The 17197-nt window shown below is 41.8% G+C and overlaps 1 protein-coding gene across 3 annotated transcripts in view; it reads left to right on the top strand.

The window, feature by feature from the left end:
* sema4ab (sema domain, immunoglobulin domain (Ig), transmembrane domain (TM) and short cytoplasmic domain, (semaphorin) 4Ab) overlaps positions 1 to 17197 on the top strand; it is a 36745-nt gene that overhangs the window by 5278 nt on the left and 14270 nt on the right. For all 3 annotated transcript variants that reach the window (XM_010873660.4, XM_020050345.3, XM_010873659.4), the window contains one exon: positions 6579 to 6808. In XM_010873660.4, coding sequence (XP_010871962.1) covers positions 6643 to 6808 — 166 coding nt within the window. In that variant the 5' untranslated portion in view covers positions 6579 to 6642. The remainder of the gene's footprint in view (positions 1 to 6578; positions 6809 to 17197) is intronic.

Genomic DNA, 17197 nt, shown 5'->3' with positions numbered 1-17197 from the left:
CCACTCATGGCTATGCCTCATCGTAGCAACTCACTGCAAACTTGGGAGAGTTGAAGATTGTTACATGCTTGGTGGATCTATATTGGGGGGTTATTGGACATTGTGGTAACTACATTCATTCTGAACTGTACTTAGCTTTGCTTTTGGCAGTGAAATTTGTCTATCTGGGCATTGGTGTTATGCCGTGGCCCTGATTTGAACTCCTGTTAAGATTTACGCATTTGTACTGTAAGATGGTGACATTTCTGATGGAAGCACTGCCACAGAATGAGTCTTGATCTGATTAGATTCACCAGACAACTTCAACGTTCGACCACAGTTCATTTTAATTTCCCTGTCAAACTTTAGGACTTCTGATTTCGGTTAGCATGAACGTTATGGGAGAGTTTAAGTTGTCCTGTTTTCTCTTAGGTTTGAAGGGGAAGTCCAATAGGTCCATTTGACTTTTAGATTCTGCCCAGGGAACAAACAGATTCTTGATCTATGTGGGTTGTGATGACAGCAGGGCTAATGTCCTCACAAGGTGTCACATGGACATCGATGACTAGAATAATCTTCCATGGTTTACACATTTCACTTTAATCAGTTAATGATGAATTACATTTCCAAAAAAGTTGGCATAAAATGTCATTATCCCTTAGTAGAGATTGGGCTGGAAATAAATTAATACGTTGAAAGATGGAGGAAAGTGTCTGCTTTTCACAGAACTCTGTGGTTGTTTAGTATCATGCTGTAATTTTGGACTTGCTGTGAAACATATTTGTTCTCAGATGCATTGAGTAGTGTGTTAATATAACATTCGCGTTAGCTTTGTTGGCATGGTGTTGTTTTACATCAGTGTCATAGCAACTAGAGCTATGACATTTTTTTTGAAGTGTTGTTTATCAACGCCATTTAGAATAGCACACTTCATATTTTAGGGATTAAAAAAAAACATCTGTGGCTATATGTACTTTAACTATTAATTTTTTGCTTTGTTTTAAACATTGTGCGGGATGAGGATAAATTCCCATTTATTATGTAATGAATAAAATGTTTTACCCTAAATGCATTTAATCCTGGAATATATTTTTTAATCCAATTGATCAGTTAGGAGAATAGTTCGTTGCAACCCTATACCCAACACAGCTTTAACATGTATATACATACATTTTCCCATTTTGTTTTTGTACTAGCCTGAGAGTATAAAGGTCCTGTAATTCACATGTGATACAGTCACAAACTAACAGCTTCTGCATACGGTATCAGCCTATGATTGCACAATCTATTTTTATCTTTATCTTTAAACGTGATGTAACCTAGGTATTGCAAAACGACCTAACTGATCCAGTCATATTTTGTTTTTATTCAATTTGTCTTTCAAATTTCACAGGCTGTTTATCAACATTTGTGTACTGTTTTGGCATTAAAAGCTGTGTATAATGTGTGGATGTCAACCCAAATGCATGTACAGTGGGGACAACAAGTATTTGATACACTGCCAATTTTGCAGGTTTTACTACTTACAAAGCATGTGGAGGTAATTTTTATCATAGGTACACTTCAACTGTGAGAGAAAAATCTAGAAAATCGCATTATGATTTTTAAATAATAAGATGACTGTCAATCTCCCTCGGTCTGGGGCTCCATGCAAGATCTCACCTCGTGGGGCATCAATGATCATGAGGAAGGTGAGGGATCAGCCCAGAACTACACGGCAGGACCTGGTCAATGACCTGAAGAGAGCTGGGACCACAGTCTCAAAGAAAACCATTAGTAACACACTATGCCGTCATGGATTAAAATCTTGCAGCGCACGCAAGGTCCCCCTGCTCAAGCCAGCGCATGTCCAGGGCCGTCTGAACTTTGCCAATGACCGTCTGGATGATCCGGAGGAGGAATGGGAGAAGGTCATGTGATCTGATGAGACAAATAGAGTTTTTTGGTCTAAACTCCACTCGCTGTGTTTGGAGGAAGAAGGATGAGTGCAACCCCAAGAACACCATCCCAACTGTGAAGCATGGAGGTGGAAACATTCTTTGGGTATGGTTTTCTGCAAAGGGGACAGGACGACTGCACCGTATTGTGGGGAGGATGGATGGGGCCATGTATCACGAGATCTTGGCCAACAACCTCCTTCCCTCAGTACAAGCATTGAAGATGGGTCGTGGCTGGGTCTTCCAGCATGACAACGACCCGAAACACACAGCCAGGGCAACTAAGGAGTGGTTCTGTAAGAAGCATCTCAAGGTCCTGTAGTGGCCTTGCCAGGCTCCAGATCTGAACCCAATAGAAAATCTTTGGAGGGAGCTAAAAGTCTGTATTGCCCAGTGACAGCCCCGACACCTGAAGGATCTAGAGAAGGTCTGTATGGAGGAGTGGGCCAAAATCCCTGCTGCAGTATGTGCAAACCGGGGCAAGAACTACAGGAAACGTATGATCTCTGTAATTGCAAAGGTTTCTGTACCAAATATTAAGTTCTGCTTTTCTGATGTATCAAATACTTATGTCATGCAATAAAATGCTAATTATTTACTTAAAATCATACAATGTAATTTTCTGGAGTTTTGTTTTCAGTTCCGTCACTCACAGTTGAAGAGTACCTATGATAAAAATGACAGACTTCTACATGCTTTGTAATTGGGAAACCCTGCGAAATCGGCAGTGTATCAAATACTTGTTCTCCTCACTGTATGTAGTCTTCAAAATGTGTGTAATGCGGGAAGAATGTAGTTCTTTTTTTGTATTCAGACTACATAATTCCCATTTCATGCAATCTATTAATCACCTACGCAGTCCTTAATCTGATGGTCGTGGATTAATTAGTCTTGAGAATTCCAGTCAAGCTTTGTCCTTTAGCTGTACTATATCTTGACTGATAATGTTTGAATGTGATCAGTGCAGACATCTCCCAGACTATCTGATTTCATATGGGTGGAGAAAAATCCTTGAAGTTTGCCAGCCAGCCCTAGTCTACTGATTTAGTTTGCAGAGCCAGAAAAACCAGTTGGTGGCGTTGCTCTCACCCTGGCCATCTGATAATGAACCCCCCCTTCTATTAGTGTCATGCAGGAATGTTCTCATCCTGCTAGATACCAGCATCCCTCTCAACACTACCCAAAGGAACCGGGTGAGAGAAACTTTAAGCCACAAGGACTTCAACACAGTGAGAGAAACCATGGTAGAGACCGTAGGAGTTTGCCCATACCATATGTTCCACAGTAGGCTAGAGTGTGGATTTTGCTGTCATTGTAAATCGCTACGTTGATGCCGAAATGCTGGCTAAAGTAGACCATAATCGCAAAGAGACACTATAATTCTGCTGATGACCACACAAGTTGGTGTTATAATTAGCCCCCTCCTTTATCTCCATATTTCAGAAAGTTATGTTTGAAAAGTCGGACCATTAGATATCGGCATAATATCTCTGCCGACCGTATTCTCCTCTCCAGAACCCTGGCATAGACTTTCCCGGGGACCGGAGGGTGTGTTCCAACTATAGGGGGATCACACTTCTCAGCCTCCCCGGGAAAGTCTATGCCAGGGTTCTGGAGAGGAGAATACGGCCGATAGTAGAACCTCGGATTCAGGAGGAACAGTGTGGTTTTCGTCCAGGCCGTGGAACACTGGACCAGCTCTATACCCTCTACAGGGTGATGGAGGGTTCATGGGAGTTTGCCCAACCAGTCCACATGTGTTTTGTGGATTTGGAGAAGGCATTCGACTGTGTCCCTCGCGGCATCCTGTGGAGGGTGCTTCGGGAATATGGGGTCCTGGGTCCTTTGCTAAGGGCTGTCAGGTCCCTGTACGACCGAAGCAGGAGCTTGGTCCGCATTGCCGGCAGTAAGTCAGACTTGTTCCCTGTGCATGTTGGACTCCGGCAGGGCTGCCCTTTGTCACCGGTTCTGTTTGTAATTTTTATGGACAGAATTTCTAGGCGCAGCCAGGGGCCGGAGGGTGTCAGGTTTGGGGACCACACGATTTCGTCTCTGCTCTTTGCGGATGATGTTGTCGTGTTGGCCCCTTCAAGCCAGGACCTTCAGCATGCACTTGGACGGTTTGCAGCCGAGTGTGAAGCGGTGGGGATGAAAATCAGTACCTCCAAATCCGAGGCCATGGTTCTCAGTCGGAAAAGGGTGGCTTGCCCACTTCAGGTTGGTGGAGAGTGCCTGCCTCAAGTGGAGGAGTTTAAGTATCTAGGGGTCCTGTTCACGAGTGAGGGAAGGATGGAACGGGAGATTGACAGACGGATCGGTGCAGCTTCTGCAGTAATGCGGTCGATGTATCGGTCTGTCGTGGTAAAGAAAGAGCTGAGCCGCAAGGCGAAGCTCTCGATTTACCGGTCAATCTACGTTCCTACTCTCACCTATGGTCATGAGCTTTGGGTCATGACCGAAAGGACAAGATCCCGGATACAGGGGGCCGAAATGAGCTTTCTCCGCAGGGTGGCTGGGCGATCCCTTAGAGAGAGGGTGAGAAGCTCGGTCACCCGGGAGGAGCTCAGAGTAGAGCCGCTGCTCCTCCACATCGAGAGGGGTCAGCTGAGGTGGCTTGGGCATCTGTTTCGGATGCCTCCGGAACGCCTTCCTGGGAAGGTGTTCCGGTCCCGTCCCACCGGGAAGAGACCCCGGGGAAGACCTAGGACATGCTGGAGGGACTATGTCTCCCGGCTGGCCTGGGAACGCCTCGGTGTCCCCCCGGAAGAGCTGGAGGAAGTGTCTGGGGAGAGGGAAGTCTGGGCATCCCTGCTTAGACTGCTGCCCCCGCGACCCGGCCCCGGATAAGCGGAAGATGATGCAATGCAATGCAATCTCTGCCGACAGTTGTTGTAATATGAGCAGCCTCAACAATTAGTAGTGAAAGCCATGATGCTGACATTGCTGTCCAAGTAAAACAAAAGCTTTCCTTATGACCATTGTTTGTCTGAAAGTTATTTGAAGACATGGAATGGGTTTGCTCAAAGTAGTATACCCCGTTTTGGAGAAATGGCTTGATGCAGTATTGCACATTCGAGTCCTTAGAGATGGCTAATGCGCATAGTCTTTTGTTTTCCATGACCAGGCGTGCTCCAAACGTGTTTTGGTAAGATGGAAATAAGGATGAATGGCATGTGTATTTATAACGCCGTTAGATACATGATTCAGATTAATTAAAGGAGCAAGTGAGTTCCGAATTGTCCCAGCAGTCTGAGATTTCATCTGTCCTCATTGGCGCGGGTAGAGGCTGACATATCTGTGCTAATCCTCATGCCTACAGTGTCTTGGTAATCCTGTTACGTCACCTTGCTTGACACTGGTAGACACTTCTTGATTAGCTTAGTGATCCAACATAGAGTTGGCATGGTCATCTGTTCGGTTTATTAGGGCTCCCTGCCAGATGACGCAAACTTAACTTGCTCCATAGAAATTTGGGATGGGAGATTTCACTCTTCATGATGTTATTACGATGTTCAGGGTGTCAATCTGTGAGCTTTGTGCTTCACTGTTCTTGTTTTATGATTCATTATTTTGGTCTATGACTATTCGATGTTCTGAAAATAATGAACATTGACGGGATGAGCCTGATCCATGAGAAAATTGGTTCAGTCCCAGCAATCACATGTATGAACTTGTTGGCTCTCTATTTTTTAAATGTTTTAGGAAAAGCTATGGAGGGACAATTCTGCGCTCTTTACAGAGCTTTAGCTAACAACTGCAAAAAGAATATTGTGATTCCTCTAAATCCAGACGAAGTGATCTGAAAAGATTGTGTGGATTAATGGTCTACCATTCCTCACATCGTGTTCTCTATAAACCATGGTACAAAAAGGCCTAGTTTTGCTTGCAGATTAGCCAGGGGATGTGGTGTAGGTCGGCATAATTGGCCAGCACCATTCAGGTTTGGGGGGGTTTTGTAAAATAATTCAGAACGGAAGTACGGAATTTGATACGCTTTGGTTGACACATTTCCACGTCAGTGGTCTCGAGTCCTCCGACAGTTGCTGCAATAAAGGAAAAGCCCGGTCATATTAAGTGCCAATAATTGGTGATTTTGAATATAGTCAATAGTATTATTTAGATAATATAACTACATCTACTCCCTGTCTCTAGTAGGAGTCAATGAACATGTTGGTAATAACTTGCCCTATACCTTTCATGAAATTGGTAATAATGTTAGAAGTCAAATCAAAGAGTAGGTGTTCTATCCTGTCAGTGACTTAATACCATGTGAATCAGTGTTGACATTTTGGATATTCTGTGAAAGTTTCTGGTAATGTACGGGTCATGTTGCATTTCTGTAATTCGGGGATATCCCCAGGGGCACTTATTCCTCTTATTGCAGATTGGTTATGACTGTTTTTGACTGGTTTGTCCTGGTCCTACTAATATCAGAATTTAAACTGTCTCTAGAAGTGACTGTTCCAACTGAAATCTCAATTCGATGGTGCCCCATAACATACTTACTTGATCAATGATGCTCAATCGCTGTGAGATGAGTAATGCCGAAATGCCTTGCCTCCATGCTGTCTGTCCACCCACAACATCATACTCCCGAAGGAGAACTTCCCTTTTCTCTGGCCCTCCCTTCTCTGACTCAATATCTCTTTCTCGTTCCCTTAGATGCTCCAGAGACCAGAGGAAGTGGCTTTTGCCTTGGTGCTCGACACACAGACCCAGTATTTGAATGCACAGACAACCACTGAAATCTTCATTCGCCTCTGATTGTACTCTCCCTTCTCCTGTTTGGGTCACAATGGAACCTCCGGGCTTACTCTCTGTCGTCGTGGTCTTTGTAGGTCTTCTGGGTACCTTTGTGGAAGGGCTCACGCCCAGAGTGTCCTTTCCTATTGGTAAGTCACATGCCTCTTACATACATGGTTAATACATGAACAGTACTTTTATTTAAACTTAGCAGAACATAGAGGAAGGAATTACATTGAATAGAATGCGCAAGGGCACATTTACATGTCATTTCAAATGGAAATCTGTTAATGACTGGGCTGGCCCTCTCTGAGATGGGGGGGGGGGCGTTTAGCAGACCTGGCATTCTTTCCATGATACACTAAGACAGTTTCTCATAGTTAGTAACAAAGACAGTTTATTTTCCTTTTTTTGTCAACTGAAAAGCCTGCATCAGCTATAAGATTCATGTCTTATATAAGATATGCAGTCAAAAAGATGATTCAAGTCTGGTAGCCTATGCAATAATAGCTATAATCCTAAACATCTTATGTCCATGTAAGCTTGTCACTATATTTATCATTGTGCAGTTTTGGTGGCTTCTGTAAGAATGTCAGACGTGATAGATATCCACTTTGTCCAATCAGCATGTGTTTTCATAAAGCTGCTTTAGGTTGTGAGAGATTTACTACTGGCTCTCAGACTGGGATGTGCTAAGTTAATTGATTATCCATCCATCATTGCTTACTTATGTTTGTCAAGGCCCTGGAGCCTGGTGGCAAACTCTCTGTGGTGCTCTCACAGATAACTGTGCTCTGGGCACCTATTGAAGGACTGGCATAAGCATTTCCATGATTTGTTCGATAGGTCACTGAATGAGCATTAAATCAAGAGCGAACCATCAGTCATTGCCTCGTTTGTAATTTTGCCTAAATCGATAAGAAACATGTAATCCTGCTAATTAAAAAGGCTTTGCTTTAGCAAAATATGCTGTGTTTTATTACTTATAGTCATTGATGTGCCTTGTGTCCATTCAGAAGAAAAATCCCCTCCCCCCCAATCTATAAAATAAGTTTATCAAGTAATTCAGTTTCTGTGCTGAATTTTCAAATGCATCCTGTCAATACTTCATGTGATAGATATATTAATTACTGTTTTTGAACACAACACATTTGATTTAAGAGACCCATACAGCCGACAGGCATTGACTCATCTAATTTAACAATACTCCTGTACTAGCATGTCAACGACCCATAACGACATGGTATCTCTTACTGTGTGCCCCATTGGAGTCCTGGTAGTAACTACATCTTTGATATCATATGACCATATCATTAACAAACTGGTTAAATGTTTTTTGAATTGTGTGATGGGACTTTACATGTTGTTCAATACATTTTGAAGAATCAGACGGTTGACGCTCATTGCACATTAGTCTCACCAGTGGATCCAAATCTCACTTTGCCAAGATTATTACTTTTAACTAGTTCTACGCTACTCATTTTAGTCATCCGTTTATGGTCGGGCCTTGCCTTACTCAGACATTAATTGTCTATCACAGGCTGATGTGGGACAGCTGAGTGCTTTGGGTTAACCATCCATCATTTCTGGATGTTCTGACGAGGGGAAGAAATGTTCAGCTAACCGCTGCTCTTTTGTCTTTTGTATAAAGCACTGCTCTCTACGACCTAAAGAGCTCCTGAGTTTTGCCCAGACTAACAATGTACTAATGGGACAAGCATTATGGTTAACGAGGCATCCAACAGAAGACATTGTAGTGATTGAACTGTTCGGTTGCATTGGCTTTAAAGCTTTTATATTCTTTGCTTTTGTTAAGGGCCTCTAAATAAAACTGAAATGTAATATGGGTTTTTAACTTTCAGTTTATGTTAACATACAGTGCAGCAATAAATGAAGGAAATTCCAACATGCCACATTACATTTGGCGCATCCATTATTGGCCATTGGTGTCTGCAATGTTACTGCCTTTTTTCCTAAAAATGTCTGTTTCTAATCACATTTTATCACAAACAAATGCTGTATATCTTTTATCTTAGTGTATGGACCTGTCCTGCAACTACAGTTCTCTCAGCTGTTGAACCTACCAGATTTTAAAAAGGTTCAAGCAAAACGTTATTCTTTCTGTGGATGTTGAAGATAGACAGTTTTTAATGTGTCATTAGAGCATTTTCACTCTACGTCCATTATTTGGTTTTTAGTTTTTTTTGGTTTTTTATGCCATGGTGGCCGTTAACACCAAGGCACTAGTAGATTTACTCTTAACCTTGGAAGTGTTCTGTGACGCTACTGTATGAGCTGCAGAGAACTACTCAGTAAAACTAGGCAATGGTATGCCGTATATTCAATGCAAGCGCATACACTAGGAATTCAAATGTTACATGGAGAAATGTGAACACCAATATAATAATGTCCAATTCTCTTTAAGATGACCCACTTTGAACACAAACTGGGGCAGACTACATGAAACGTAAGCTGGAGGGAAATAATTATGAAAGCTGATTTACAGATGTAGGCCAAGAATGAATAGCACGCTTGTTCTGTTGTATGAGCACAGTATAAGATTAGGTTGCATGTGTTTGTGTGCTTCAGAGGAATAATGCAAGTATGGTCCCCTAACACACTTTTTACATTGTTGTTCATGCAAAACTGGTCTTTGCTGCCTTTTGAGGAATCTTTTCACATTGTCCTTTTCAGCATCGTTCTTGCAAAAGGTTCTTTCAGTGAAGCTCAGGTCAGTGGTGTGAAAGGGTTTAGCTGTAAGTTTTCCCAGGAACCCTGGCTTGAACTGCTGGAAGAAAGTCCAGGCTCTTTGACAATTGTCGACACTGTCTTCATCCCCCGCATTCATTGATACAGCACTAAATGCTTAAGTTTGAATTGACAACGCTTCATTTCAAGACCCAAGATCAGAATCCACCGCAGTGCTGAAAAGGTTGGGTCTTGGGTTAGTGTCTCGGGAGATGTTCTTGGATCCACTCCTGCAATGGGAAAGTGAACAAAGCCTATCCAGTGTTTTTTCCCCTTTCAGGGTTGGAGGCTGGCAGGGGATTAGGTGACTTAATGGAAACCTGCGGCGTCTCACTCTTCACATGCTGCTAAAAAAGGTGATTAGGTCTGTTTCCTGTGGATGGGTTGACAGCGGAAGCCTGTCAGGCTGATGCCTTAAGGTTGTCTGCTGTTTTAGTGTTTGACAATAGTAGTCCTGTCATTTTACCCACGTTAACATTGGAGTATCCATGCGGAATCCCTAACTTACACAAGCTATATGTCTTGTTAGACCATTGGTCAAATCAGTATGTGAATTGATACAGGTGAATTGTAGGTATAGCCTTTTAACTTCCATTTTCTCTGCTTCTGTTGCCGCTAGATGGCTTTTAGCGTAAATTCTTTTTTTGATAACATGAATCAAGAGAGATGGTTGAGCAATGTATGAATGTCTACAAACGAAACTCCTTATGCCCCTCCTCAGCCCTGTCTGGGATTCCATAAATCAGTGTTTGAGTTGACTGTCAGTGAGGACAAAACTTTCTATGCCAAAACTTTACAGAACTATACGTTTCAGTTTGCTGGAACAGAGCTTTTTCAGCTTCCTTGTCTGGTCGGTTTTGAGGAAATGCTCTTGAGTAGACTCCCACATCCCCTTTTCAAGCCGGTTTTACCTAAGCACGGGTTTTCAGACAGTGGACCTCAATTGGTTGGAACCAGTCTCTACTGTTGCATGCGTCATGTAGCGTGTGCCCAATGTGCACGCACGCACGCACGCACGCACGTTTTAATTAATCAGGTTACGGATTAACACACTGACAATATCAATACAAAATACATGACCATCCAGCCGTTATTTATCTAAAACATTGCTATACATTTCCAAGGGAAGGAGAGCAACAGAAGTCCAGTAAGTGAAGGAAGGTGAGTGCTGACTGCTTTGGGACGGGATCACACCTAATCCCCTGGATGGCAGGTTTTATCAGTCGTATTACTGAACCCCTGCCCCCTCCCCTGCTTTGCGCTCCTTCTAAATGCCTGACTGTTCACACAGTAGCCTAGCCGTTGGTCATTCATGAGTAACCCGCCAATGAGACATGACCCATGGCGCTGTGCCTTAGTCAGCAAATGTGGTCTTCACTCCCCCGGCCAAAAGTCTCACATGGCCAACCTCACCATACAAAATCTGTGAATTCTTTTAAAGCTTATACCTTGACCGCATGGCTGTGTTTGGTGAGATTTTAAAATAAAGTTTGCTTGTTCTAATCCCAGAGCAACCTGTTGAAAAATCCCAGAGCAACCAGTTCTTCCTCTAAGCGAGCCAGTCAACCATTGCCTAAATGTAAATATATTTATGTACATGAATATTTAGGCATAATTAAATATATACGCATACACACCACGTAAGCGGAGCTGGCAAAGTAGAGCGAATGTCTCTTACTGACTGACTACCCCTTGTTAAATAGCGTAGTGGTTAGAGAAGCAGACTTGTGAATTATTGGTCCTGAGTTCGTATCTCCTCGCAGGCGAAGTGAAGTACACATTGTGAAATATTCCGTATTGATGAAAACTTCACTGGCTAAAACCTGAAACTGTATACGGTTATATTGTGACTGTTTCTGGCAAGGAATAGTTCATCTTCAGTCTCGCTAGCTTAGTTTAACACAATTTTCAATGGAGTCTAGTGACTGCTGAATCGTGTAATGCCGTGGCGTAGTGGTTAAAGATAGGTCTTCCACATGAGAGGCACTAAGTTCAAATCTATTGAGAGCAATGACATTTATTATTTCTGGTAGATTCCATGATTCTCATCTTTTCACTTGATGAAAAAGTTAGTTATCGTCGCCTTTATTGATAGTTATTGTATAAAGGTCATTCACAAATGAAAGTGTGTTTTGCAATGAAATAGCTTTGGCAGACTCGCTAGCAATTGCTCAATTCTTTTGAGAATTCCGGTAAGTTAGTAGATACCGGTAAAGCTTATTACTGGCTAATAAGCTGTTAAAACAGCCAATGGCAAACGGCATACGTAGCCGCTATTTGTGGGGGAGGTAAACTTAGTATGCAACGTTAGTCAGTTTAACTGAATCAATGTTATAATGTTGTAATGGTTAACAAGACAGCCTTTCACGTGGGCGACCCGGGTTCGAATCTCAAGGCAGCAACGTTTTCTATTGCGGGCCAGCTGAATTAGGCTTGCCTGTTTTCTTGTTTTGTCAGGAAATTGCTGAAATATTATGTTTATTTTAATAGGACTAGGTTGGATTCAGACATGCTGTGTCTTTGCAGCAGAAACACAGGACAACCCCTGGGCCACATTCCAAAACCGTTGCTCCTTTTTTTAAGCCATTCTGATGTACATTTGCTTCTCTTGATACTTATTCAAGGTGTGCTTCAGTCTAACCTCACAGACTGATGACCTGGCATTTTCTTAAGAAGTGTGTAACACAGAGTGGAATATTATCAAGGGTGGTAAGTCGTTCAGGTCCTCATGTAAAAAAGCATCCTCAAAACAATTCACCACTACCACCACTGGCGACACTGTTGGGGGTGCAGTAGGACTGTCATTCCCCAAGTCATGCGTTATTAAGTACATGATGGACTTGTACTGGCAGATTTGGCGGACTCAGAAAACTCTAGCACGAACACACAAAGATATTAATAACAAAACAGAGGTTATCCCAGGTGAGATAATAGTACTCTGGATCTTAATTTTAAAAAATCACGTCGTGCCGATCTTTGTATACACCGTTCCTGAAATCTTCGCAAATAATTTTGCACCGCTGATCCGTCACTGAAATTGTGCTTCTCCAAAACAATTTTTTCTGTTATGAACGGTGAATCATTATGTAAGATGTCCGAACAAACTTGTCTTGAAGAAAATGTGTGGTTTGTGAACGCATTTTAGCTCTGGTCGTGGGCAGAGAGGAACCACAATTTCAGTTCGAATTTTAGATGTCAGCAAGACCGCATGAGCTAGATGGCTAGCTAGTGCTAAGCTAGGCGATTTTAGCTAGGTAGTAGAGATTGGCTGTTAAACTTACTGTTCTGACCGTGGGTACTTCAGTTGAATTGTTTTCCTTAAGTATTGTATTCCTTGTGTATTTTTGTGTTGTGAAATTGGTCGTCAATTGAATTCGAAGTGGCATTAACAATTCTTAGTCTTAAATTTTGCTTGCTGAAACCTGCAGATACCATGAAATTATCCCTCCCATTTTGTCACTACTGGCTTAAAAATCATAAACGTAAACATTTGCTGGTAATTCTTTTGAGTTTCAGTATGTGGCACCTGTTCGTTGAGTGTGTTTTGATCATTAGCAGATAGATAATTGCTCCTGCCACATAACCACCTTAAACAGAATGTGCATGAGGCAATAGTCTGGTAGTAAGCAAACTCTTTTGTAGGGCTGGATTAACTGCTGCCCAGGTGTGTGAGTGTATGGATTTAAGTTGGATTGCTGTATGTATGTTGCAGGCTTAACATAATGCATTTTCATGAGGTAGGCTAATGCGCAGTTTATATTGAAAACATGGTGCTTTTACAAATGCTACTGTTACAGCACCTCTTGCTTTTACTTTGGATGGCTATCCATGTATTTGTTGGTACAAATCTGTGCATTTAAGAGATGTTATTCTTCACTCTTATTAGGTTTTACATGCGTGGGCCATAGACAACTGAACTTCAAATGCAGTTTTACAGCAGCTGCACTCTTTCACTTTCCACAAAACCTCACTAGAACTTTGGTCATGAGAGTACATTTTATTTGTGTAAAATGACGAGCATTATAGGCTACAGATTAATCTAAAAGCTTCCTCTTTTACTAGAAATACAAACATGGGCCATTTTGGCACAATTTACAAAATGTAACTTTGTATACATATATCATGTGATTGTTTTTATTCTGATGTGATTGAATCACCAAAATGCAATAATCTGATTATGCTCTACAGATGTTTAACAACTACAGTGAAAAAAAATCCTAAACAGTAAAAATACATCTGAGAACTGAATAATTTTTTTTTAAATTCAACAGAACTCTGGGGGGGGGGGGGGTGGAATTATCACGTGTAGGCCCTCCTGTAGAGTAGTTGTATAAACCCTTATTGGACCAGGTATATTGAAAGAAAACAGTAAAGTAGTTCATGTACAATAAGGACCTAGGAAACAATTGCAGGGGAAAGAAGAATGTGCCCAACTGAAAGCAACCAAAAAAAGGTAATGATGTTGTTTTGTTTTTTTTAAGTGGCTCTCATACCCAAACGGTTGGAGAACCCTGCAAATATGCAATGTACAGCCCATGTCCATTTGGGTAACAGATTTATCAAACATTAAACAAATAAAACCTAACTAAGTTTCACCTTTTTATCTGTGGATTAAGTACTATGGTTAACTGTATTTCAGATATAAAAAAATAAATACAACCCCAATGTTTGTTTTGCAGACCAACTAGCAACAGCAAACTACCTAATTATCTGTCCTATGCACGTTTCCACATGTCCCCAAATCATTGCCGTTGGCATTAATTTGGTAACCCAGGCCTGGCTGGTTTAGTCAAGGCTACTTTTGGGGTGTCAAGTGAACAGCATTGCGCTGATGTTGGAGAAGCCGGAGAATGGTCTTGTCTTATTAGTGTAAGCAGCTACTTTCCCACCATTGCATTGTCTTCTTCCAATGTCGAGCATAAAAGCTTATTTATTTTTTCTTCCTCGGGGCAAGATATGAGCCATCTTCCACTTCAGCTGTGCTGAGTTAAGATACCTGTCCATAGATAGCCTAGACAAATCTAAGTAGTGAAAGATAGACATTTCGACTCTACGTCATCAGGCAATGTCGACTGCAGACATTTGTGGTGATGCCCAAATATGTGTGGTTGTTCAAAAAATTATCAATTTACTTGAGTTGGGCAGATGCTTTGTCCGGGACAACGCTCATTTTGGACCCAATCCAAAATTTTTGAGACAGGTTTTTATAGAGGCCCAACAGATGTTTGTGTTCTTGGAAAACCTGTTTCTAATGGATAATGGCCAAGATGATGTTTGTATACATTGTATCACTGTTTATTTTTGCCAGCAATTTTAGCTTTAGTAATTTGAGTTTTTGACTTTTTAGTTCATTATAAATCATGTTTTTTGTACTATTTTACTGAATGATAATATAAACTCACCATGTGAAGTGTTGGTCAAGTGTTTCTTGAGTTGAAGTCAAAGAAATGCACAAAAAGCATTCTCTCATTTTGAAAATCCCCGTCCGCATGCATTTCTTCTTTGCTTATATGAATGTTAAATGTTGGAGTAAAATAATGTTAACTCAGCAAAAAATGTTGCTTGTTGCATTCATGTTTCTGTTCTTTGTGAAATTCCTTCTTAGGCCCCGGGACCCACAGCACCCTATATATTTTCTTTAACTTAAGCTAAATCAACAAAACTCATGCCCTGTTTCTGTAACTTTCAAAACATGCAAGTTCTGTAGGTATGATTTTAGTTCATTTCTCATCAAATAAAATGGAAACGTAGAATAATTGTATTTTCAGCCATTTATTTTTGTCTCATTGTTGTCTGGCATTAACGTTATTGACAAATATTTTGTCACAATCTTTCTTAACAATATTTACGGTGCATTGTAGACCTGCTGTTTGTGCTTAACATGACTAGAAAAAACGCACACAAGAAAGCTAACAATATGACATTAAATGGGCCATTGCACTACAGGGCCCAGCATCACCAGTGCTTCCAGCAATACTCTCCTAAGTTATGTTTTGAGAAGTCGTTCACCATTTGTCTTTGCCGACAAGCATTCCATGCACAGACCTGCACAGATGTGCGCACACAGACAAATATTAAAGGGCCAGACTCATGTTTCAACGGTGAAAATTTGGTTAGCACTGGTCTGATTAGCTGTGTCTAGTCAGCGCAATGGAACAACCAACGGTCCTTGTCACCTGCCCCAGACGAGATCCTTATTTTACCCCACATCCTCAGTCCCCCAGGCAAAGGCCCCCACTAACTCCTCCCAGACGCTGTATGCTCAGCCTAGGCCGTCGGTCTTATGAAAGCAAGTAACTTCATGTTTCACTCGTGCGGTTTTCTTCAAATGTTTGTGCCGTTTGACTTATTCACTTCAGGGGGGAAAATTCAGTGACACTCTACCTTTTTTCTTTTTTTTTCTTCATTTCCTGATTTGCCGTCCGCCTGTTTCCTGGAGGCCCAATTCTCCTGCAGTAGAGTGGATGAGCAAGTGTGCATGCATGGTTCTTCTTTTTTTTTTTTTTATTATGGTTTGACAATGAATGACTTGTTGGCTTAGGCTCCCTGCAAACCTGGAACCCAAAAGCGTTGCACTGACTCTTACGCATGTATGGTCCCCTACATCGTGAGATTCCCTACTCATTTTACCAGAAGGACAGCCGTGACAGTGTTTGCTACCCTTAATGCTGCTCCATTGCCCATTCTCTCACACATGAATGTACATTCACTGACCATGTTATAAGGTACAGCAATTTAGTATCAAATGATTTACTGTTTGCCTATTTATTTTAGCATGCAGGTATGCCTAATCAAGGGGCCGTTGAATGTAGGAACAACCTTTCAGGCACAGAGACCTAAACTGTGTGCCGAGCATTACTTCACTCATATCAAGTCACATGAGGTCAGAGGAATAAAGCAACAGCCCCTGGCAACCATTCAAGTGAAATGTCTTCAGCAAGCTGTTTAAAAGGGCACGCATGGTCATGACTAAAGCTGTGCGGAGGAGGCATTGCCCAGACAAACAGGCAAATAGGCAACAACCGATTTTGCTGTTTCACGTCCCCACAAACTCTTCAGCTGATGCAGTTCTCATAACCTTTATAACAAAGGAGCACTGTGTGCTTATGGCCTGGAAAAAGCCACTTTGTAGGCTAGGTGGGTAGGGAAGAAAAACATTGACCCTGATCGCTGGGCTGGCGGTTTTCTTAGACATCTTCCTATCAGTAGAGCTTGGAGCAAGACTGAGTGGAGTAGTAAACCGTGTCCTTCCATAACGTGAAACCCGTGTTGATCTTAAGTGCTGTTACAAAAGCTCCTTTGGCACCAAATAGGGCTGCCAAGTTAACCAACCACCTGTTCAATTGGGGGCATCTGCACGACTTCAACACAAATGTGGCTTGGGCATTAGCAGTTAGCACTGGCAGCTTTCATTTGTCATCTCTCACTTGATCTTCAGCAGTGCTGGCAGTTATATCATGCTGCTAATCAGGGCGCCAATGTAACTGATAATTTCGCCTTGTTAGTGTAACTCAAGACCCTGGTAGCTTTATATGTTTAAAAAAGTAGCCCTTAGCTATTCTGATCTGTTGTTGCTTTTTGTGTGGGCAAATGGGTTGACTGCTGTTGCTTTGTTTTAATTTCTAGGGGATCTAAGTTTCAAGTTGAGATTACGCAAATATTTAGCGGTCATATGATCATCATACTGATATATCTGTGGTGATAATAATCGGTGCGTTTGGTTCCCCAAACCTTCTACGTCAATGACACAAACCTGTCAAACCATCTTATACTTGGTAAATCTTGCCAAT

Source organism: Esox lucius, chromosome 10 (assembly GCF_011004845.1).
Source record: "Esox lucius isolate fEsoLuc1 chromosome 10, fEsoLuc1.pri, whole genome shotgun sequence".
NCBI lineage: Eukaryota > Metazoa > Chordata > Actinopteri > Esociformes > Esocidae > Esox > Esox lucius.
This window is presented reverse-complemented; position numbering and strand designations above follow the sequence as displayed.